The following is a 24,056-nucleotide window of genomic DNA, read 5'->3' as shown; positions in this document are numbered from 1 at the left end:
ATTGCAGTGCAGATAAGACAAATGCATTTTTACATAACAGCGTTGCATAACAGTTAGCATTAGTTAGATACAGGATGGAGGGGATTTGGGCTACACATGCTCCATTAAATCTGCCGAGGTGCCTTTGACCAAGGCGTCTTCATCATAACCTGTCACCGAAGAGGGAGAACAAAACAAAACAAAAGCAAAAGTTAGTTCCAAGTATTGTTTTAATCTGTTGAGGGTGAAATGTCTGCCGCCGACAGAGTGAATCGCACCTCCGCTTTTCTCCATGAAAAGGCTTTTACACTTTTTCAGCGCTCGTAGTGTTTGCAGACCTGTGGCATGAATATTTTATGTTGACAGCTGGTGGCCGTGTGTGTGTGTGTTTGTGTTGTGCTGCGTGTGCGCGCCAGTGTGTGTGTGTGTGTGTGTGTGACAGTGGGTTTGTATCCATGTCACACTTTGCATGCGACAGCCACACAGGAAATAGCTCATCTTGTCGTCGAGGCCCAGAGTGTCAGACTGTTTTTCCTCTCTCTCCTGACAACAGCACGATGGCTCTTTTCAAAGGTTAGTGCGGCTATGTGTGTTTGTGTGTGTGTGTGTGCGTGTGTGTGTGTGTGTGTGTGTGTGTGTGTGTGTGTGTGACAGGGGTGAGAGAGAGAGAGAAAGAGAGAGAGAGAGAGAGAAATGGACAGGTACAGAACAAAAACATAGAAATGAGAGCACACAGCCTCCTGTTTGCACGGTGTTATTTCCCTCCAACAATGAGGTTTAGACAAACTAAACAAATATTCTTCTTTTTGGGGTCTTACAACTCGTCTCACATGTCTGGAAAAAAGCCTAAACAACACATAAAATACAAGAAACCACAGGACAGGAGTGGGACATTAGCTTTTACATTAAAAAAAAAAATGATAGTAGTTTCAGGAGAAGTTCAATGGTGGAGCTGTAACCGCTGATCGCATTTATTCCTCCGTCCATCGCCGTGATCGACACACCGCTGAAGGTAGAGGAAGATCCAACACAAACTGACTTCTCCTAAAGTGACTCTCTTTTGTTTGTTTGGTTTTAATTCCAACACGTGTATTTCAAATCCACATGACCCGCTGTGTAAATGACACAGCTTCAGAGTTGCTGCAAGGTTTCTTTTTTTACTTTGACGGAGCTAGGCTAACGACTCCCATAGACTTCAAGTCTTTATGCTAAGCTAACACGAAATGCTACCCATATGAACTGAGGTGACAGTGGTATCGAACGTCTTGTCTCAGTATGGCGAGGTCAGAATGACGGTATGTTGTCCAAAATGTTGGAGTATTCCTCAGCTATTGGCTCGACGTCTTCCTGTTTATGTCGCTCGCGTACATTTTAACACACAGCAACGATCCTGAAATGAGCAGAAGTGAATATTCAACATCGCCGTAAACAAAATCAGGAAACTGAATGTGGTTGTCAAAGCTAAACCTAAATGTGTCTGTCCATCTGCATTTTTTCACTGTCAAACTACTGCCTGTTTATTTTATATAATGTGAATTGTAATGCATTCATTTTTAACTATGATCTCCAGTTGGTCAATCACCAATGGTCTCAGGTTTATTTTTAGTAAAGCATTGTTTATTTTTTTATATCCCTTAAAAAGTTCCATCTTCACTCTAATCAATCAAGATGATGTAAAATATTTATTAATGCCATTAAATGGAAGATTGGTTGACATAAATACATCAGTCATACGGCGGTAATGGAAATCCAGTCATGGCGATGATGTGGCTCAGGTTTGAGGTAGCAGGGATGCAGTCAGGTTGTGGAGTGCAGCTCTTATTCGTTTTTTTTTTTTTTTTTTTTTTTCCTTTAAAGAAAATGCTCAGAAAATATTTTTTTTTGTGCTCCTTTCCCTCGTCTCTTGCATCTTCTATGTATCTGTAAAATATGGGAGTGGCTGAAAAACCTACAGAGAGGGAGGGATGGAGGGGAGGTGAGAGAGGGAGGGAGGACCTTGTAGATTTCTTTCCACTCTCTCTCTTTTTTTTTTTTTTAAATGTTTTATTATTTTTTTATTTTTTGGTCTCTTTCAGTGGATCTCGGTCCTCCCTCCTCCCCCCTCCTCCTCTCCCCTCCCCTCTCCCCTCGTCTCGTCTCCTCTCTCCCTGTCTGGAGGCTAATTAATGACAGATTAGATTAGAGTCTGGGTGAACTCCCACTCCATGGAAGTTCCTCTCAGCCTCGGCACCGAGCTGCACGATACGGGCTGAGTGTCATATTCCACCCACTCTGACAGATATTGCAGCTGGCACGCAATTTCATCAATATCATTTTTATTGTCTCTCTGAGGTAATAATTCATGACGTTTCCATATAAATTAATGTCCGTTCTGTCATTAGCTGAGCTGCGATTCAACCTATAGCCATTAGGTCATTAAGGGTTCACGTCTCTTCTGCGGCAAAAAAAAAAAAAAACAACCTCTAAGTGATGCGTTGGCTGAACAGACAAAGGAAAGAGCGCCACCTAGAGGAACTCAAACTCCATCAAAAGAAAATCAAAGCCCCGCCCACACTGTTTGATTGACAGGTGATATTTTAATGTGATATGGATATGATGCACCTATAGACTTTAAAATGGGCCAAGAATTTCCCCCATTTGATTTTTACCTTTAACTACAATATTACTCTATTAATAACTGCAGTATTACACTGGAGTAAATAAATCATACTGTCAGTAAATAAAAGATACTGTAAGTGAGTCAGTAGAGTTTTATTTATATAGCACTTTTTAGATGTGGAAAATAAAAACAAATGCATTGAAAAGCAAATACATAAAAATACAACATCTTTGATAGAGGCCTATAGAAAGACTTGCCTGTAAAAATCTGCGTAAAACACTCCAGAGATTCAGTAATATGAATTAACTGGTCATATATGATACTGCAGGGTTATGTTATCGCCATTGCTTCCAAATATTTGCATTTCGTTTCTGAGGAATCAAATTTTTCTGTCAGTTCGTTTTGTCAAATGCCACAACATACCACACTACCCATGAGCCTCATTGGCTGTTACTATGGTGAAGATGCAAGCTAAAGCCATGAAATATATTCAGTATATTCAGTATTATATTGTATTCCAGATTGGTGGATGCAATCGAGAACAAAACACGGCAACATATTTGCTGAAATGATGGAAGATTACCTGAATAATATGAATTCAGCTCCAACCTGCAGAGTTCGGCTTCACCATCAGAAACAGAATATGAAGCTCAGTGATTGGCTGTTCCTTGAATCAGTGCATTCTGGGACTTGTAGTTGACTTGTAGTTGTAGTAGTTAAGCTGGTTTATTTCAACACAGCTCTTAATTATTAGCACTGATGATTCAACCAGCAGAGTTTTATGACCATCCAGGTGTTGAAATGCTCAAACAGACCCTCATGTAACATTGCATTTGCAAAAATGAATTTGATTTTTACTGCTGGAGCCCTGGCCGCTCGTTTTAACCCTTTACGAGCCAATTATAGCCCTTCTCTCTTATCGCCAGCTGCAGCGTGAGTATTTATCTGATCATTTGTTTCACAGTAAAACAGTGAAACAGCGAGTGTTAAAATATCTTGAATTTGTGTAGGGTTTATCTTAAAAAGTTTTGCGTCTTTCATTTATTAAATCCATTTTCTCTCGGTATCTGTTCAGCTTTTTTAACACGTCCGGACCCGGAGGTAAACGAAGAGCCTTCTCTCTGTCTATAGAGGCAGACAAGCGACAGAGTTCAACCACCAGATTAGACAGACCTGACCCGTGGGTTAATGACAGTGAGGAGAGGAGCTTAGAGCTGTGTGTGTGTGTGTGTGTGTGTGTGTGTGGGCAAGTGGGTGGCTCAGTGTGTTTGTTAAGGTGTATGTGCATGTGGAGGGGTTAATATTTGAGTGTGTGAGAAGGTGCATGTGGGGGGGGGGGGAAACGAACAGAAAAGGAAAGAGAAATTAGACTGAGATGAGAGTCTTGCAGGTTTGAAGACAGCTTAGCTTCTTAGGATAAGCTGGAGATGAGAGGCAGCAGTGTGTGTGTGTGTGTGTGTGTGTGTGTGTATGTGAGAGAGAGAGAGAGAGAGGGAGAGAGAGAGAGGGGGAGAGAGAGAGGGAGAGTGAGTGTGACATGAAGAGAAAGCTGCAGTCCCGGTCTTGGCTGTGTGTCTGCGTGAAGTCTTAAATTGCAGTCTCAAGCATGTGTGTGTTCATGCATTTCTATACGTTCTATAAGTGTGTGTGTGTGTGTGTGTGTGTGTGTGAGAACCCTGCAGCCATGGTTTTTACGAGTAAATGACCTGACACTCCCATCAAAGTCTTCCCACCTCCTTTTGCGGAACATTAAGGAGCTGAATCTCTCATCACAGTTGTAGATTCGCTCAGTGTAATTTGCATTTTGCTGCCTTAAGGGTTAATGTCATCTTTTTTTTCTTTTTCTTTCAAGCTTGGCTAGGTTGCCCTCTCACCTTTCCATTCTTCCCGCTGCAGTCCGGACACAGAAGAAACCATCTGCTGCTATTCCTGTCTTACCACTTTATCAAAATCAAACTCCACACAATTAAAAACTTCGCCGAGCTGCATTGTCCCTCAGAGTGATGATGAAGCCTCCATTCGGTTTTTGTCAAAGTTTGTTTTAGTGGTAGTTCATTGCGCCCAGTTGAGGATCATCGCTAACTGGGTTATTAGCCACTGTCATGCTAAGTTTGCCGCTGTATTTTGTATTGTACTGTATAGCAGAATAATTGGACGGGGGAATGGAGACAAGATGTAGGCAGAAGTCAGTGGGCTGAAACTTTAAAGGCTTCTGCTCTCCTTTAAGAAGTACATCAAAACCAAATTATAGAGGGAATAAAACTGCTATACGCTCTATCTATTGATAATTTAAAACCTGCACACAGTCAGTAATGTGGAAAAAGTAAATCTATATATATAACTGCCTGAAATTTAGTGCTCTTCTTTCTCTAATTTGAATAAAAAGCTGTCTGTGTTATTAATGTGCCCAGGTAAGCTGCATTCCCCGTTAAAGTCTGTTCTCAAATTTCAAAACACTCTGGCATTTATCCATTCGTGAAAAAAATAAATAAATAAAAAGTGTGTTTTGTGTGCCAGTGGCGATATATCATCTTGAAGGGTTTGTATTTGGACATGTAGCTGAAACATGACTCCGCTGGTTTCACGTCCTGTTTTCCTCACTGGGTAGTCAGGTAATAGTGTATGTGTGTGTGTGTGTGTGTGTGTGTGTGTGTGTGTGTGTGTGTGTGTGTGTGTGTGTGCAGTTAGGTGGAGTGTATGTCTTGTTTCCTTGTTTGGGCAGGCTCTGTATCATAAGTGCCTGTGCTGCTGTCTGACAGATAGCTGAGGGTTAAAAGAGCTCAGGCACCTTTCAGCATCTCTTCCAAGCCTCTGCCAGTTTAATTATTAAGATTTAAACTTTAATTGTCACCAGAAACATCCAAGTCAGTCATTCTCCGGTTGGATATCAGCCCATGAGCTCGAGCCTGGTGTTGGTCGTAATGCAGCTCATGACCTTCATCCTGTACTGCTCAACTTGTAGTCCAATATCATGCCACACCCATGCAAAAGGAAGTAGGCAGTGCTTTTATTTTGTAATGGTTAAGGCTGGGTTCAGTTTATCGAGAAAAAAAAAAGAAGATTCAGATCGATCTTTGTCGTTACAATCCGATAATCGATTCATTTGATCCCTAGGTTGATCTGAAAATGTTTGGTTCTGAGTGTTGACTGCTGCAGTGTTATGGTAATGTAAAGTAGATTTATGCAACTGTTTCAGCATCAATTCGTAATGTAGGCCTAAATATTAATATTTTTCATAATTCACAAAGTTAGAGGGTTCCCAGTCCAGTTTGCAGCATTAGTTCTCTTCTAATCTCTTTCACATCTGAGCAAAATTGGTATTATAACTTATATGTCCCAGTGTGAATCAATATTGAATTGAATCAGAAATCAAATCGATTTGGGACCTTGTGAATCAGAATCGCATCAGTTCAGAAAATCAGTGGCGAGCCCTGGTTATGGTGAAATAATACTTCAAGTTTCAGTTTTTTTCTTCACAGTGAACAGTTCAGTCTCTCTGTTTGGTGGTTGTTGTTTTTTTTTCTTCTTTTTCTTTCTTGAGAGGGCTGTGGTTTTATACTTGAACATGATATACTTGTGTGAGGTACAGCGGTAAAGGTCACAGTGTGTTTTAGTGCCAGTGGAAATATTTTATTGAGAAGGTATGCACAGAATGAAACTTTAGAGGTGCTTTGTGTGTCAGTTTTACACATCAATCAGTCATAACCTTAATCATTAAATCACCATGAGACCACATATTCCATGAATCCCACTGAATCCCGCTGATTTGCTTTGCGAAGAGAAAAGTCTCAGGCTTTCTCCGTGGGTTTTATCCACCATCTGGCATTTTGAGAAAGCCGTAAAGCTTGAAGACGTTCCACAAAATCTGACCTAGTGGCACACAGAGGCTTAAATTCTTTTACATGGTGGTCTTGTGTGTTTGCAGTAATTAAACAAATACTGCCAACAAAACTACTGCTCCGAAATGTATTTTCCAACCAAAATCTTCTAACTGCAATGCGGAGATGCTGTGCTGCTCTGTCTTTGCACTTTTTAGGCTGAATTTGCTCCGAGGTGCACTAATTACAATAGTGTGCAAACACTTGGGTTGGTAACTAATTCATCAAGACCACTTATGCAAATTGCATTTTTTTCAATTAGAATAGCTGAGGCACATTTTAAAAAGTGAGTGCAGGTGAGGCGTACCGCCCGGCGTTCGACAGAGCAGACTGTGATTGTCTGCTGTAGCTGAGCCGAGAGATGACGGGTCGACCCAAGTTTTGTCATTGTTTCCTATCGGTCTGAGCTTTGAGTCATAATCTGACACATTTTTCTCACATTTTGCTTTTGAAATACTGTATCGTTTGTCTCCTTTTCTGCCGGTTTTGCTTTTGAGCAAACAACACAACAGCCTTGGTCTTCCTAACATTAAAAGTTAAAGCATCCTTCCTCTTGGCATTAAACACCATGCACACTTAAAACTCGAATGAATGCAATTCGGTTTAATAAACTGATGGGGGCGATCCATTTTTCATAATCTCTTCCATTTCTACTTTAGCATTGCCACTAAGCAAAATATATATTAATTGGGTCAAATCTGCCAAATCTCCCTCAGTTCCAGGTGCAAAACCACTTTGGCACATAGCTTAGTAGATCAGAATCAGCACTTTTCACACATGCAGTGATGTTAAATGTAAGAGCTGTGTTGGTCTTTATTCTTAATAGAGCCACTCCTCTCTCCTGTCTCTCCCTCCTCCAAAAGTCATAGCAGTATGAAGGCCAGCTCTGTGCCTGAAGGCTACGAGCTAAGCTAAAGGAGCAGCTGCTGAGGAGATATGGATGCGTCTGGCAACTTGCAAGTGACATTTTGCGATACATTTTTTTCCAAAAAGGGTTACATGTGACTGTAGACTTCTCTAACGCTTGGATACAAGTCCTTATTGATCGGTGCTTTGTTAGATTTCTTATCATGCTCTCCTTTTGACTCAGAAAGTGGCCTTTTCAGCTCAGTGCCACCACTTCATGGATTCCTCCATTGTGAATTTTCAGGAATGGGAGGGGGAGCGCTCAGGGAAGCAGCGGGAGGAGCTGAGCTCCGGCATGGCTTTTGGCAACAAACGTTGTTGAGGAGGAGAAAAGGACTGAAAACAACAGCCTGGCTCTGCTTGAGCTGGTATTGGTTTATATCGTTAAGGGCTCTATTTTAACAATCTAAGCGCGCGGTGTGAAGAGCGTGGCACCAATGGATTGAGGGCGTGGCCAAGTCCACTTGTGCTATTTTAATGGTGGAAGAAATGGTTGGTGCACTAGCCGCACACTTTGAAATGGCTGTACCTGCTATCTTCATGGGTGTGTCTTGGGCGTAACATGCAGTAAACCAATCAGAGCGCCGTCTCCCATCCCCTTTAAAAGCCAGGTATGACACAACTTGGTGGATTGCTGTTATAAAGGTGGATTTTCCAGGTAAGAAGGAAGGCTTCTTACCTGAAGCAGATCATCTACGGCGACAGCAGGACTCCATCTGAGCTCCCTGAGGTGAAGCAGCGTCCCTGTGTGTGGGACAAGCAGAGCGGACGCTCGCTGGCGCCCCCTATGTAGGCCACCATTACTGTCTTGATAAGGAGCTTCAAACAGCAGAGAAAACTGCAGCACTGACTGAAGACCTGGTTTTTCAGCAGCTCAACATTGTAATGTGCCATCAATCCACCTGTCCACACCTCATTTTGAGACCAGCATGCCCGTGGGCACAGATGGCCACAAGTGTATTTGATATTTACACAACATGAGCGCTGGACAGGACAATGACAACTGCAATGGTTGGAGACTAGCGAAGACACTTGCATCGTGCTTGGTGCCGCTTTGCACCGGGTGTAAGATATGGCCCACAAAGCTACATTAGCTTATTAATATTTCTGAAACTGCGCGGTACAAGTTTAGCACCAATTGGTAAATATGGCTTTGTTCACAACCTCGTCCTCACCAGTCAGCCACAACACTCAGATGTGTAACGTAGCCTCTGGTTCACCACAGTGAGGTTGAAGTGGAAGTATTATGGGCCACTGTGGTGTTGATTGAGCTTGACATGACATGATGAAAGTTGAAGAGCTGCCAGACTGAAAAACTAAAAAGCTGACTCCTTATTCCCACTGCACTGTTCACACCCTCCCTCTCTACCATCCTTACCTCCTTGCTACTCGCCATCTCTGGGTGTTTCGCATCACTTCATCCCTCCTTCCCTCACGCAGGTAAACGTGTGTCTCCTGTGATGTTGGTTATAAAGCGGAGGGAGAGACAGAGACAGGGGGACTCATTAAAATCAACTCATTCTCCCCCCTTTCCCCTCCATCTTCTCCCCACCTCTCCCTCGGCATCTTCATCAGCTGTAATTATGGCAGCACAACGTGGGAGGAGCCTGCACAGCAAAATTATACTTTCAAATCTCCTCTTCCTCCTCGGCTATTCAAGGAACGAGACCTACATTTTCACCCTGATCAGAGAGGGAGAGAGAGGGAGAGGGAGGGAGGGAGAGAGGGCAAGAAACAGACGATGTAAAGGAGACCCAGAAACGGGAGAATCTGAGGAAGGAAGGAGGAAGGGGGGAATGGAGAGAAATGGATAGAGAGGAGAGGACAGGAAGGCTACAAAGAGAATATGGTAAAGAGGGAGGGTGGATGTCAGCCTGTAGCAGCAGCAGTAGCAGCTGAGTTAACAGAACATGGGATCAGTAATGCTGTCAAGCCAGAAAATGCCAGACAGCAAAGCAGGCTGGGACAGCACAGGGGGAGGAACTGCTTAGTTAGGGTACGTGACCGATGCAGGCATTTTTTTTTTATTTTTTTCCCCCCCATGCTTTCCACATCTTCTACCCGATTTCAAGGAGCCATATTCTGCTGTAGCACCTCGCAAATCAGGGAGTTTGTACACGGGATGGTGGGGGGGGATGTTACAGCAGGCTATGTTCCTGCGTTGCATCATGGGGAGGTGTGAAAAGCGTGCCGAGTTATGCTAGGCTTGCTGTGGTCGCAGTGTAGCCAAAATAGCACTGTTTACGGTAGCTGGGTCGCATTTTTAAAGGGGCATGGTGCTGAATGTGAAGGTACAGTACTGTAAGCGGGAACAGGACGGACGGGGCAAAAGCAGGCTGCAACAGTCCGGAGAGGGATCGGTGTGTTTTTTAGCAGTCAGGGGAAATTAAAGAGCCACGCGAGGTCCGCACACGAGGGACTATCAGCTCTCATCTGGAGGAAGAAGAGGAGCAAGGAGGAAGAACAGAGGCGAAGGAGAAGGAGAAGGAGGAGGAGGAGGAGGGGTGATGTTTCTTATTTTTAGATGCTGTGGGGTGCTGCGTATGTGTGTGTGTATGTGTTTGTGTGTGTGTGTGTGTGTGTGTGTGTGTGTGCCTCCTGCTAGACCTGCTTGTGTATTCCAAGTGTGTACACTTTATAACCGTGTGTGAGTGTGAATGCCCATGCTTATATGTCCCTATGCATTCATGTTTGAAATGTAATTTTCACTCAGGTTGCGGTTTCAGCTCGGCAATCACTCAACGCTGCAGTCAATTTGTGGTTGATTTACCTCTCTCTCTCTCTCTCTCTCTCTCTCTCTACCTCTCTCTCTCTTTCTGGATGATTACAGCTCCTCTCTCTGCACTTCTGTTTTCCACAGGAAAAATAGGCTATATTCTATTTGTGGCTATCCAAATGCTTTCTCTCATCTTCAGCTTTGAAGTCAGATGAATGAATTCAGAGTCCATGTGGCTTACATGAGAGAAGAGCCAGGCGCTTCCTGTCTGAGTCAGCAATGATATTTAAAGTAATCAATAGCAATCTGTCTGGAAAGGAAAATGAATGAATGACAGGGATGGTTTATATTGGTATTGTCAACTATCTATCCTCATCTTTTATGCAAACATTCTGTCTTTGTCTTATTCTGTTTTTCTTTCCTCCTCCTTTTGTTTTCATTCCCTGCAAAGTGTTCAGTTTCTTGCATAGCCAGAATAGACATGCAGCCAGAAATAAATAGCAACCCTGTCTGTTTTCTGTCTCCAGGTCCAGGAGTGGTTGTGTCTGAACTGTCAGATGCAGAGGGCTCTGGGCATTGACATGACCACACCTCGCTCTAAGAGCCAGCAGCAGATTCACTCTCCATCCCACCAAGCCAAGCCCATTGCCCAGCCTCAACAGCCCGTGTCCCAGCCCTCACAGCAGCCGGCTCAGCCCAAACCACTGGCACACAGTCAGCCGACCCAGCCGCAACAGCAGCCCCAGTCTCAACCGTACGGCCAGGCGCAGCCCTACTCCCAACCCCAGCCTTACCCCCAGTCTCAGCAGTACCCTCCCTCCCAGACCCAGCAGTACCCTCCGTCTCAGTCTCAGCCCCAGCAGTACCCTCCCTCCCAGCCCCAGCAGTACCCCCCATCCCAGCCCCAGCAGTACCCTCCATCCCAGCCCCAGCAGTACCCTCCGTCCCAGCCCCAGCAGTACCCTCCATCCCAGGCTGGGCCCAAACCTCACTCACAAGCTCAGCCTCAGGCGTCTCCAGGCCTCCAGAGACACCCAGGCCCTGGCGGGCCCCAGACCCAGACAGGGCCTTCTCAGCAGGGAATGAGATCTGACTCGTATTCCCAGAGAGGTCCTGGAGGTAGCGCCAGCCAGCCCGGCGGCCCAAGGATCCCCCACCCAGGTGCTGTGCCCCTCCCAGGGCTGACCAAGGCGCCCTCTCAGCCCGAGCTGACCCGAGGCTCTCCAATGCACCAATCCACCGCACGGCACCATGACCAGACCAGAAGTGCCGGTTCCTCCCCAGCCCACCGGCCTCAAAGCCAGGCCCCTCCGCCGGCCCAGGATGGCCTGACCAAACTGTTTGGGTTTGGGGCATCGCTGCTCAACCAGGCTAGTACTCTAATCAACGTAGACCCTCTGCCCACTGCCTCCACCCAGCCAAGTCCTGCCCGAGGCAAGGTGGTCTTCAGTAATGCAACCCCAGACAACAGGCAGCAACAACATGGGGCCCCTGGTACCAAGCCTTTTGGGATGGGTGGCCCTCATGCTCCAACTCAGATGGGAGGCCCGCATGCCCCAAGCCAAATGGGGGGCCCTCATGCTCCAACCCAAATGGGGGGCCCTCATGCTCCAACCCAAATGGGTGGCCCTCATGCTCCAACCCAAATGGGAGGCCCTCATGCTCCAACCCAAATGGGTGGCCCTCATGCACCGAGCCAAATGGGAGGTCCCCAAATGGGCGGTCCTCATGCACCAACTTCGAAACAACAGCAACAGCAACCAACGCACCACCCACAGCAACAGCAGTCACCCATGCATCACCAAAAAGGACCACAGCAACAACAAGCACAGCCGCATCAGCAATCGCCTGCGCATCAACAAAAAGCGCTGCAGCAGCAGCAGCAGGAGCCCGTGGCGGCCCCTGTCGCCCCTCCGGAGCCTGAGAAACCGAAAGTGAACTGCCCACTGTGTAAAACAGAGCTGAACATCAACAGCTCCGAGCCGCCCAACTACAACACCTGCACCCAGTGTCACAGCCAAGTGTGTAACCTGTGTGGCTTCAATCCCACGCCACACCTGGTGGAGGTAAGAGCCACTTTACACACACACACACACACACACACAAACAGACATACAGGTGTACACACACATAGAAATACAACAATACAAGTACAGAAAAAATGCCCACATGCACTCTAAGGTACAATACAGACCTGTGAAGGGTAAATTTGATGCTCAAAAGGGATTCACGATCTGTCCCACTTCTAGTCCAAGTCAAAAATGTAATATTTGCCCTTAAACTACGTCAAATGCCAATACTGACTCTTGTTGCTTTTTTATGATTGCTTCCTTACTCATCTCTAGATTAATAGAGGTGGGTTTTGATCAGTTTTGAAGCTGAGTTTTAATACTACCCATTGTTAGCTTATAACACATTCACAACCCTAGAAACCTACTGATCCAGTCTGCTCTTTTTCAACATAGCAGAATACTGATACACTTATAATGGCTCTATAATGGCTAACAAAGAGTGTGTTCTTACAGCCCAGTGATGTAGCATCTGCATAATGTTAGCAAAATAACTTAGAAAGTCATTAACAGAATATTTGATACCCATATTATATGTCACTTCTAACTGTATTGGCTTACAGGATCCAAAAGCCGTGTTTATTCAGGCGAAAAACAAAAGGATCTGGAAGTGTTGCCATTTTACAGGTCTACTGTATATGCAAGCAAGCAAACATGCGTACTGTACACACACACACACACACACACACACACACACTTACAAAGATCCTCATTCACAGGGCCAACTCCTCTCAGACAATCAATACCATTCAGCACGAACAGAAAATGGGATTTGGTCCATTGTTGGACCTCATCCTCCTCGCGGTGTTGACGCTGTTTGACCAACATCTATCTTTCTCTTTCCTCTCAGGCTTTCTCTCTCTCTTTGTCGCTTCTCTCACTTTTTTATTGTTTTGTTGTTGTCATTAATCGTAGAGCTGTATTTCCTTCCCCACTTCTCCGTTTCATTCTCCTTCTGCTGACTTTCTGTCTTATTTGTTGGGTTGTTGTTTTTTTTGGTGTCTTTTCTCTCTCTGTTTCCCTCAGTATCTTTCCATCTAATCCCTTCTCTGTCTGTTTCTCTCTCTCTCTCTCTGTCTCCCCTTCTCTCATTTCAGTAAATCAATTCTTCCCTCCCTTTTCTCTGTACCAGACCACTGGAGTGTGACGTAACTTTGATGCCCAATTTTATGCCCAGATCTCTCCCCTTTCTTGTCTTCCCATGATGTATTATAATCTATTTTTACCTGTCTGTCAGTGAGTGTGCATGCAGCCAAGTAACCTCAACTTGGTCTGCTCTGATTCCATTAATTGACTTTATTGAAAAAATTCTAGGTGAAATAATTAATTTAACTGAATTTTAAGTATTAGCACCATGATTAATTTCTCTCGATAATCATTTACTCGGTTAATTTCCTCTCATTTTGCTCTTAATTTGTACTTAACATTCCTCTCAAGCGTCTCTAACTTATTTATTATACTGATATGAGCAAGGTGAGCAGTGCCATCCGGGCCAGTCGTCCTTAAAGGCCCAAGGTCCTTATTTCTTATTATTCCAGCCAAATGGCAGACTAACATTCACAATGTCAAGGTGTCACTTCGACATCACTACAACAAATCCTCCAACAGTCCATTAGCTGTTTGATGGATGCTGCTTTTCCTGTGCAGACGGCTAAAAGAGGGGCAACACAAGCTATTCATCTGCTTGAGTATTTTTCAGGGATACTCGGGGTGCAAAGGTGAGGGAGGGAGGAGGAGAGGAGGAGAGGAAGGATGTAGAGAGACTGAAAGAGAGAGGAAAGTGCACTGAGCGGGAAATAAAAAAAACGAGAGAGATGGAGAGAAAGGACGGCGAGGAAGAAAAAGGCCGAAAGATCAAGAAAAGGGGACCGAGACAGAGGAGAGCGAAGGACGGAGGAGTAGAGCGGCGAGGGCAGAGGGGAAAGAAAGAAAAGAGAGAGATCAAGAGAGAACGAAAGGTCGCCGGGGAGCGAATAACAAAACACAGACATCCTCCTCAGTTATGCTTTCTTTCTTTCTTTTTTTCTTTCTTTCTTTCCAGTAGAGTGATTCTGGTCAGGTACAATACAGTGAGCGTAAAGGCCAAATGCTTTATCATGTCCCCTTCACACATCCACCAACCTGAAGGAAAGAAAGAAAGAAAGAAAGAAAGAAAGAGGAGGATAAGTAAAGCAGACAAGCAAGGAGGCGAGTAAGTAAGTCGGTCAGTCAGTGAATCACACAGGGAACGATTTCAAGAGCCTTGTGTTATATTTAATTTGAGGCAGCGTGATGCCTTCAGGGTCTTTGGAGAAAATAGTTATTCAAAGCTTCACTCACTGGCTGTAATGTAATGAAGTGGTGCTGCCTTAAGACAGACCTACAGATAATATACTGGGTTATATATAGGACTAATGTATAGAAGGCAGCGATACACACACACACAGACACACACACACACACACACACACACGGAGCAAAGAAAGAAAGACATGTTATGTAGACCGTAAGGTATTAAAGCCATTCAAAGTGTCACGCACAAATGTGCACGCACAGTTTCGCTTTGAAAGTGTGCAGGAAGCTTTTAGAAGCTGGAGTCCATGCGTGTGGAACTTATGTGCCTGTGTGTGTGTGTGTGTGCGTGTGTGTGTGTGAGGTTTCAGGCCTGAGGCTTTGTAGATGAACTATAAAAAAAAAAAAAAACAGAAAGAGGAGATGAGCGGCACGCAAAGGAGAGGACAGAGAGAGAAACGGAAGGATGTCAGAAGGATGAAATACAAAACATCACACCTGTCGGATACAAGTCCCCACAAGTTTTCAGTAACTGAGGAAACTTTCATCATTTCACACATACGCTTTTTTCTTTCTTTTTTCGTTTCTTTTTTGTCTTTTTTTTTTTTACTGCCATCAGGTTTGGTCAAGCTAAAAGGGGAACAAGAAGTCAGGTCCAAATTAAATCAGAATTGCGAGTTTAAATTGGCGATGTTGAGGATTAAGAAAGTCTGAGGTTACAATCAAGGATGGAAATAAGAGGAGAGAGTGATAAAAAGAACAGAAAAGAGGAAAGGTGCCGTAATACTGCATGAATACGAACACTGTAGATAGTTTTATCGTGGATTAACTTCATTTTTGCAGTAGAGACAGACTGAGATGGCAAGAGAAAGGAGAGTGCTGCAGAGAGATACAAAAGGAGAGAAGTATAGATAAGCAGCGATTGAAGAAGGTAGATGAATATGCAGAGAAGCAGAGGAAGATGAGGGCAAATAGAGAGAAATGGAAAGAGATAAGAAATGAGAGGGAGAGAGATGGAGAAAGATATGCAAAATCTGCAAAATATCACCGATTTTGCTCTGGGATTGTAGTCCAGTTCATAATGTTTACTTGGTTGTCAACTAAATGTCATAAAATCTCTTTATTTACCTGGAAAAGTAAACAGGTACACAAGTGAAGCATGGAAGGAAAGGAAGAAAAGAATGGAAGGAGTGAGTGAAAGAGGATGTCAGAAAGACAGGAAGGGGAGGATAGAGGGAAAGAAGTATGAAAAGAGCCAGATAGATAGATAGATAGATAGATGCTGAGAAGAGATGAGACATGCAAAGCTGAATCACATGCAGCTTTCAGTCCAGAGGGAGAAACACAGCTACAACACACACACACACACACACACACACACACACACACACACACACATATACAGAGTGAGAGCAGAGGACTGGGGGGAAGACACTAATGAAGAGTGATGAAAGAGACGGAGAAAAACACAGAAACTGTTGCTGAGGCTTTACATTTTCCAGCAGTCTAATAAATACTCCCGCACATACTCATTTTTATGCCATATGTTTCATCTTTTTCGTATTGCAAATGGTTTGCGCTCATTTCTTTTTCAGCTCAGTAAATCCTATCAGTCATCCATGCTTTTTCCAATTCTTTTGTATTCCTACTCTTTTATTTATTTTTTTATTTCTTTTCTGCTAAAAAGTGTTGCAACTGTTAAATTGCATCACCCAAATTTGCAAAGCTCTTGTTTATATACAATACATATATATTTTTATCTTTATATTATATTCCTCCCTGCTATATCCTATTGCTAATTTCTGTTGTGATGATTGAATTTCTCTGCAGGAGAAATTAACATTTTGTTGGGCGGGTTTGAATACCTCACATCAGAGACAAATCAAACAAATGCGTCCTAATGTCTAAAGTATTCTTCGGGAGTGTTTCTGTTGTGAAAGGATAAAGATTCATGTTTACTGTAGTTTTTTTTAAAAGGTTACTGAAACTAAACGCTAGAATAATACACACCGACAAAACACAACACTTTGTCTTCAGCGAGAGATCGATGTGTGTGAGACGGCGGTGCAGATAAGTGTCGGTGTTCGAGGAAGACAGAGAACTCTGTGTGATAGAGAAACACAGAGGGGAGCGCTTGATTTATCAATAATTCAGAGAAGGACGTGTTTCTTATATAAATAGAGAGGGAGATGAAATATGTAGGGGGGTGGCAGTGTCTGCTGAACGCAGCAGCAGAAACAGAAAAGTTAAAAGTCAGCGGGTGTTCCTGCTCCCTCTGCCCTCGCCTCCTCCTCCTCCTCCGCCCTTGTTTTAAAGTATTGTTGTGTTCCAGTTTTTGTTCCTTTTTGTCCTTCCGTTTTCCAAATTCTCATGTTTTCTCTCTGAGCCGGGTCAAAGCGTGACTCTGCTCTGCCTCTCAGGTGATGCTGTGGTTGTCCTGTGTCCCCTGACTTGACAGGTCAATCTTTCAGGATCCCTCGCAATTTGCATACAGGAAGTGTGTGTTAGTAGATGATGCACTACTTTTTAGACTTCACAGCATTTACAGCCACCTTGAAACCACTACCAGCTCTGTTGGGATTTTTTTTTCCTAGTGATTTAATACAATTCAGCCACACCTTTTAGCTAACAAATTAGTTACTTTTAACTTGCACAACAAAGCTATGGCTCAGGTCTTAGATTATCTTGTGTCAGACCTGATAAAACATTGTCTGACAGTATCAAGGCACAGTTTTAGCCCCTTCTTTATTCACGCTCCATACCACTGACTGTAGGCTACTTAACCTGGACAGTGGCCTGATCTACAAAGGTTGAATCATTTGTCAGCTGCTGTGCATTTTTTTTTTTTTAAATCTTGGGAAAACCAGAGCTAATTATTGATTTGAGAACAATTAAGGGTCAGCAGATAGAAAATGTCCAGTCTTACAAATATCTTGGTGTCTACTCGGACAGTTAATTAAAGTGGAAAAAGAACGCTGGTGTCGTACTCAAGAAGGCTCAGTCGAGGCTTTTCTGTTTGAGGAAGCTTAGATCCTTTGATATCGGCAAGAAGCTTGGGCGGCAGCATCACTGCGGACGATAAAAACAGGATCAATAAGACGATCAGAAAGGCTGATTCAGTAATTGGCCTCAGCCCAGACTCACATGGGGTCACTGAAGAAAAGAGAGCAAGGGCCAAACTAAAAACAGGTCTGTATTTTGATCAGCCTCAGGGTTCCTCTGATCGACTCAGAAGGTCTTTTGTTCCAGCACCGGTCAGATTTTTTAATGAACACTTTTAGATTCACAGCACCTTCTAGATTTTAATTTCAATCTATCCATCCATCTATCTATCTTTGTCTACGCCTGTATGTCCATCCATTTGTCTATCTTGTAAACTATCTGCCTCAGAGTTTCTTACAATCTAGGCTAAATGGGCAAAGCAGAGATGAAAGTGTTCCATCTGTAGTGGAAAGAGTTACTGCCTTCATTCAATCCAAAATTTAAAGATGCTAAAGCCACTTGTTTTGTCAACCCTAATTTCAAATTATGATCATAAGTCTATAAGTTCCTGTACAGCAGCATCAATCGGCTTCTTAATAATGCTCTACATGTCATCTTCACTTTCTCAGGAGCTAAAAAAAATTCAAATAAGAGTTTGATATCAGAGTTTCCTGTTTGGCTGAACCAGTTTGCTGCTTTCTCCTCACAGGAACTCACTGACAGTGTTGTTAATGCAATTGTTCTCTCGTTCCACTGGATTTACTGGTTTTGTTGCCAACTAATTTCCTGGAGGAAACATTGGGCACCATTGCCTCCAAGTCTCCATTGTGTTGTTCACAGTTCTCTCTGTTCTTGCTAAATTACAAACTATTTTGAGGCGTTTTCTGCGCAGCTCCTGTTAGAGGAACCTGGCCTCGATCCATCACCGCCTCAGACCTGCCGCCCAACATTCAAAATTCTTTTTATTTCTAGTTACTGAAGAACTGTTGAGAGCCTGAAAAACAAAAATGTCAACCACACCATCTTGATCGAGAGGCTTATGAATTGATTATATTAATCTAATTCTGCCTTTAACTGGTCCTCCTTTTATGTATTAGACAGAGAGTTTGCTGTGTATTTCCTCTTTTGGTCTGCATGACTCCACTGTGGCTGATCATCTGCAGCTTTGGCTTTTTTTCCCCCTTCTTTTCAATACGCCGATGACACTCAAGTTTATATGTCTGTTTAAACCTGATGAACTCAACAAAGGAGTGTCTTGGTACAGCTGCCTGCTCATCATTAAAGATTGTTTTGCCCATATTTGCCTACAACTGATGGACAACATTACAACATTCAGCTCCTGTTCAGATTTTGTTTTAACATCTGATGGCAAATTGACAGCCAAGAAACTCTGACATTCACATCTGGCATTATCTTTTGTGTCCAGTCACCACTTTCGATCAGGTTTCATGACAACACACATCACTTCTGCTGGACGACTTATTTGGCCTTTGACCTCAGATCCATCAGAATTATCTCTTTACTTTTTTACTAACTCTAGCTCAGTCCCCTCCCTTATTCCTCCTCACTTCTATGTTCCACACTGTAACTGTCTTCACAATATTTCCAACCCATCCCATTCCGTGTCTCTGGCCAAATACCACATCGGTTGTGTCAAATTGATCTATTATTTGGATTACTGGGAAAACTTCATTTTAGTGCGCCACAAATTTCGTGGTAAACTAAACTCAATCTAGACTGAAGTTTCAAATGCATTAGATCACAACCAAGCATGCCACTGGTCATGTTCCTTGCCCGGTATTAAATCAGGTGGTTTCATCCTGTTTGTTGTAAACTTGTGGGCATGTAAAGCCCTTTGAGACTGTAAACGGTGATATTGGGCTTTAAATGAACTTGAACTTAATAGATTTCTACAGGAAAACCATCAAATAAAAATCATAAATTTGTTTTCCAACATCATTCAGAATCTTTCACTGTGTTTGTCAACACAGTTAAAGTAAAAATTTTGGTTTTCAGTAAATTTTGAGGTAAATGTTGATCTAATTTGGGGGTAATTTCACAGACTTTTCAAATTTGTTACTCTGAGTGATTACCCAAGATACCACCATCTCACCGCAAAAACAAACTTGATCTAAATTTGGATTTCAGGCCAACAATTGGTTCTATCAAACGGTCATTCCTGGGTGATGAGGTGATCTCCTAGGACTGCTGGTAGGAATGCATTAGCTTTTACACGACAAATGTGATGTGGCCCAACGCCTCCCTGAAGACCTCTGAAGGTGATTAGAGTGATCAGATCACAGTGTGTCTCTAGGACACATTGAATTAAAAAAAAAAACACAAAAAAACCCCACTGTATTTAGAGCTGTCTACACACCTGAGATGAATGTTAACCTCTTAATTCTGCTGGTCCCATGTCCCATGTTTGTCAGATCTGCAAAACATTTTCCAAAACTCCACTCAGTTGAGTTTCCATGATAATGAAAATGTTCATTCACGCCTTTATATTGTTCTGCCCTGATTACTGCCATGCCCTATTTACCTACCACAGCCAAGCTATTATTCATCTTTTAAAACTCGTCCTGGATCCAGCTGCAGGATTGCTTCCCAGAAAAAATCTTAAACATAATACCACTTCTGTTTTAGCCTTTTTGCACTGGTTACCTGTCAAATTCAGAGGAGACTTTAAGATTTGTTCAATTACCCACAATAGCTGCGGCCCTACAGTACGTACATCAGACCTGCTGAGTCCTTGCTTTTTTTAAATAGGTCGCTTAGATCATCAGACCAAGAGCTTTGTGCCACCAAACTAAGATCTAGAGCTGTTTGTGTTTCAGGGTGAACACACCTCAGCTCTGGTACACACTCCCATTATCTGTCCGGTCAGCACATTCTGTTGAAAGTTTTACAACCTTTTTATTTTGTTCACACTGGCTTTTCTTATTTTGTCTTGATTATGGATGTTGCTTCTCATCTTTCTTTTGGTGGCATTTCAGCTGCCTCTTATGTGGCTCAGTGTTATTGCAGTTGCTGTCCTGCACTGTGTGCTCTGTGCTGCCCTTTGTGGTCATTTCTGTGTAAAGCGCTGACTAAGCTCAGTTTGAAAAGTGTTATAAAAACATTTTTTTTTACTCACTCATTCACTTATTTCCTTCCTTCCTTTGAAAAGGTGCATGTGTACGTGCAGGATTATGTCAAAGTGAACATGCACACACTTGATTCTGTGTGTGTGTGTGTGTGTGTGTGTGTGTGTGTGTGTGTGTGTGTGTGTGTGTGTGTGTGTGATTGTGTGTGTGTACAGAATTCAAGCACATGAAAGCACGTAACAGAAAATAGCTCAGCAGTCGGTGATGTAAACAGCCTCCACATGAAGGTCTGAATGATGACACACGATGACTCACACACACACACACACACACACACACACACACACACAGAGACACACACAGAGAGAGAGAGAGAGAGGGACATACACACACACACACACACGCGCGCGCGCACACACACTGTATATGCAGGTGTAGGTGTTAGTGAATGAGTGAATGAGGCCATTTCTCTGTCCGGCATGTCATTCAGGTTTTCACAGCTGTCATCGCAGCTGTCTGAACAATTATTAGGATTACTGCACCCAGTCCACCTGGATTTGTGTGTGTGTGTGTGTGTGTGTGTGTGTGTGTGTGTGTGTGTGTGTGTGTTTGTGTGTATGTCTGTGTTTGATTGCACTCCTGAAGGGAAATGATTAGGGATTGTGACATTTAATCTGCCTAGGTGTGTTTTTGCAGATGTTGTATTTGTGTAGGGAAATTATTAAGATAACAGCAGTTACGTAGGTGTGTGTGTGTGTGTGTGTGTGTGTGTGTGTGTGTGTGCGTGCGCCTTTGTCTGACTCTGTGTGCATGTATCCTGACAGTCAGAGGGAGTAGCAGGAGAGGCTGGAGGAGGTACAGCCCATAAGGATCAAGTGGTTCCCCTGTTAAGTCAGAATGTCTCATAATAAAAAGCAGAGGGCGAGCTGTGTGGCCTGTTTAAAGGGTAATGCCACTTCATTTAAGAATTCTCCCTGCATGCGACTTCAGAAGGTATAACTCCAGCATGTTGAGCAAAGCAAAGTGGGCTGGTGTTACTTTCTCCTTTTGTGACTGATCATAACAGTTTTATTATTTTTAATGAGGAGTGCAGCAGCAACAGCTAACAGCACTATATCCTATGTAGTCCCACTATATGTGAATACTTGAATCTGATTGGCTGGGATGTGTCCATTAAAACTACACGTCAGGACACCTCAAACATAGTCAACAGTTTAATCTTCCTATATCAGTACTCACTAAGACATTCAGGTCAAACAAATAACAATATAATAACAATAATAACAATACCAATCAGCTAGCCACATTAACCAGTTGTGTTACGTGATGCTGACTGTGCTAGCCTACGTTAGCCTATGCTAGCCGTCAGTCACCACACCTGAACCCATTTGAACATACCAGTCGCCTAAAACTGCTCACCGATACTGAGCTAGCAATTTTTTTGTGTATATTTGTGCCATATTTAATCCATGTTGGCAAACCCATTACAGTGTCCACAATGTGGTGGCACAGCTTGAAGAGTCAAATCAGCTGGCGGTGTGTGTGTTGTGTGTGTTGTTGGGTCTGACCCGAGCGTTGTGGCGTTCTTCTCCTCTGCCTTGGCCATTAATTCAGACATCGGGAAGCTTTGTTGTGCATTAACGCTTACTTATTAGGAAAATCAAAGAAGTCCCGTAGTCTGTACGAGAGTCTTCCTCTTGAATTTGGGCATTTCATTTGTAGAAGCCAGATTACCAGCGAGATTATGCAGAGTCTATAATTTGTCCATAGGCTCTTACAGTGGTGCATGATTTTGAAGATTTTATTACTTCAGTTTTTAAAGGAGGCACATGAAGAATATCTGTTCAGTTTATGCAACATTTTCCCTAAACCTCGTTCCCTCCGCTGTAAACATGTCGCTTCTTGCTCCATTTGCATGTGGAACAACAGCTCCCCCTTTCTGTTTCCGGTTGTAAAGCAATACAGCAGATTTCCCGCCAAATCCATTAAGTAAAACGCAGCGACCAAACTCACCAAACTCAAACTAGATCAAGGTATATCGAGGTGTTTTGATGCACTATGTAATGGTTTTAGTGTACATATTTGACCATTGAAAATAATTAAGATTTGAATACATTCACTTCTAATGGATCCAATGCATTTCTTCCTGTGGATTTACAATCTAGAGCGACTTGCATAGTGTTCTCTTTTACAGCCAAATGAAATGTTTCTAGATGAATGTAGTTGACTGTTCACTTGCTGCTATAGTAACAGTGTTACCGCATTGTCTTCACACACACACACACACACACACACACACACACACACACACACACACAAACACACACCGTTCTGCCTCAAGCTTAACAGACGGCATCGCGGCCAAAAGGTTAACATGGGTAATTTAATGAGTTTCTGTGTGTGTTGTGTGTGTGTGTTTGTGTGTGTGTGTGTGTCTCTCTCTCTCTCTCTGTGTCTCTCTGTGTGTGTGTGCATGTGTGAGGAGTTCCCACCGAGCTGATGAGTCTTCATAAAGGTCACAGTATGTGGGTCATTAGGGCTAATAGAGTGGCGCTTTATTTGTTTATTTTATGTAACACCATTTCATAATTATCATTTTTTATTTATCTCCTCCGTCTCTGTATTTACCTTTCGCTTTTCCTTTCCTCCAGCCATTCTGTGCTCCGTTATTTCTCCACTTATCCTCCTCCCCGCCTTCTCCCGTGGAAAAATAAATCAATTGATGAGCAGAGAGCAGTCACCCAGGGTGATGCTGCCTAATGGAGCGGGGAAATAGGAAAAAGAGATTTTAACAGAAAACAAAAGCCGCATAATAAACTGTCTGACATTTATTTGACTACCAAATAAATAAATGCCATGAACTGGACTGCGATCCTACAGCAAAGTCTTATACGGGCAATTATAGCACTCACTTTCACATGGAAGCAGGGTAAAACGAATATTTGCCTATTGGGAGGAATAAAGTGCAACATTTTTTTTTCTTCACTTGTACATTTGTAAGAATGAGCCCCATTCTTTTTTCATGTAATTTTTTTTTCCCTTTTTTTGCCTTGAGAACAGTGAACCACATCCACACACAATCTATACTTTGCCTCACCAGCACACACACACATGAGGATATACCATATAGGGGCATATCGACCCCGTCCTTCTCCCTTCGAATGTGAGGGTTGCTCCACCATGCAGCGCTTATTTCACCACGATTCCATCTTCTGGAGAGGATTTACGTGGCTTGAATGAGATTATGGCTATGAAAGACAGCAATGATAAAAGTTGATTTTAAAAAAAAGAAATGTAATTGAATTATTTCCATATCTGTGTGCATTTGCCAGTTTGCCGTGAGCCTCCCTCACCCTCAAAAAAAAAAAATGTCGGTTCAGTTTGTGATGGCTGATGTGGATGCCCATCCTCCTGAAACACTGAAAAATAACATGGCATTAATTGCTTACTCATATACTTATACAGAAGAAAAAAAAAAAAAAAAAAAAATCATCGATCACGGTTACCAAAAAGGCTCATGTGACATGGCAAACATCCTAAAAAAGCAGATAATTGTAACATATTGCCCCA

At 43.1% G+C, this 24,056-nt stretch overlaps 1 protein-coding gene across 1 annotated transcript in view; it reads left to right on the top strand.

Annotated features, from left to right (window-relative positions):
* The window catches only part of bsna (bassoon presynaptic cytomatrix protein a), a 192,735-nt gene that overhangs the window by 57,600 nt on the left and 111,079 nt on the right, over positions 1 to 24,056 (top strand). The window contains 1 exon segment of the mRNA XM_030056314.1: positions 10,606 to 12,144. Within this exon segment, the coding sequence (XP_029912174.1) occupies positions 10,606 to 12,144 (1,539 nt within the window).

Source organism: Myripristis murdjan, chromosome 7 (genome assembly GCF_902150065.1).
Source record: "Myripristis murdjan chromosome 7, fMyrMur1.1, whole genome shotgun sequence".
Lineage (NCBI taxonomy): Eukaryota > Metazoa > Chordata > Actinopteri > Holocentriformes > Holocentridae > Myripristis > Myripristis murdjan.
The sequence above is the reverse complement of the archived record's forward strand: the minus strand, read 5'-3'. Positions and strand labels throughout refer to the sequence as shown.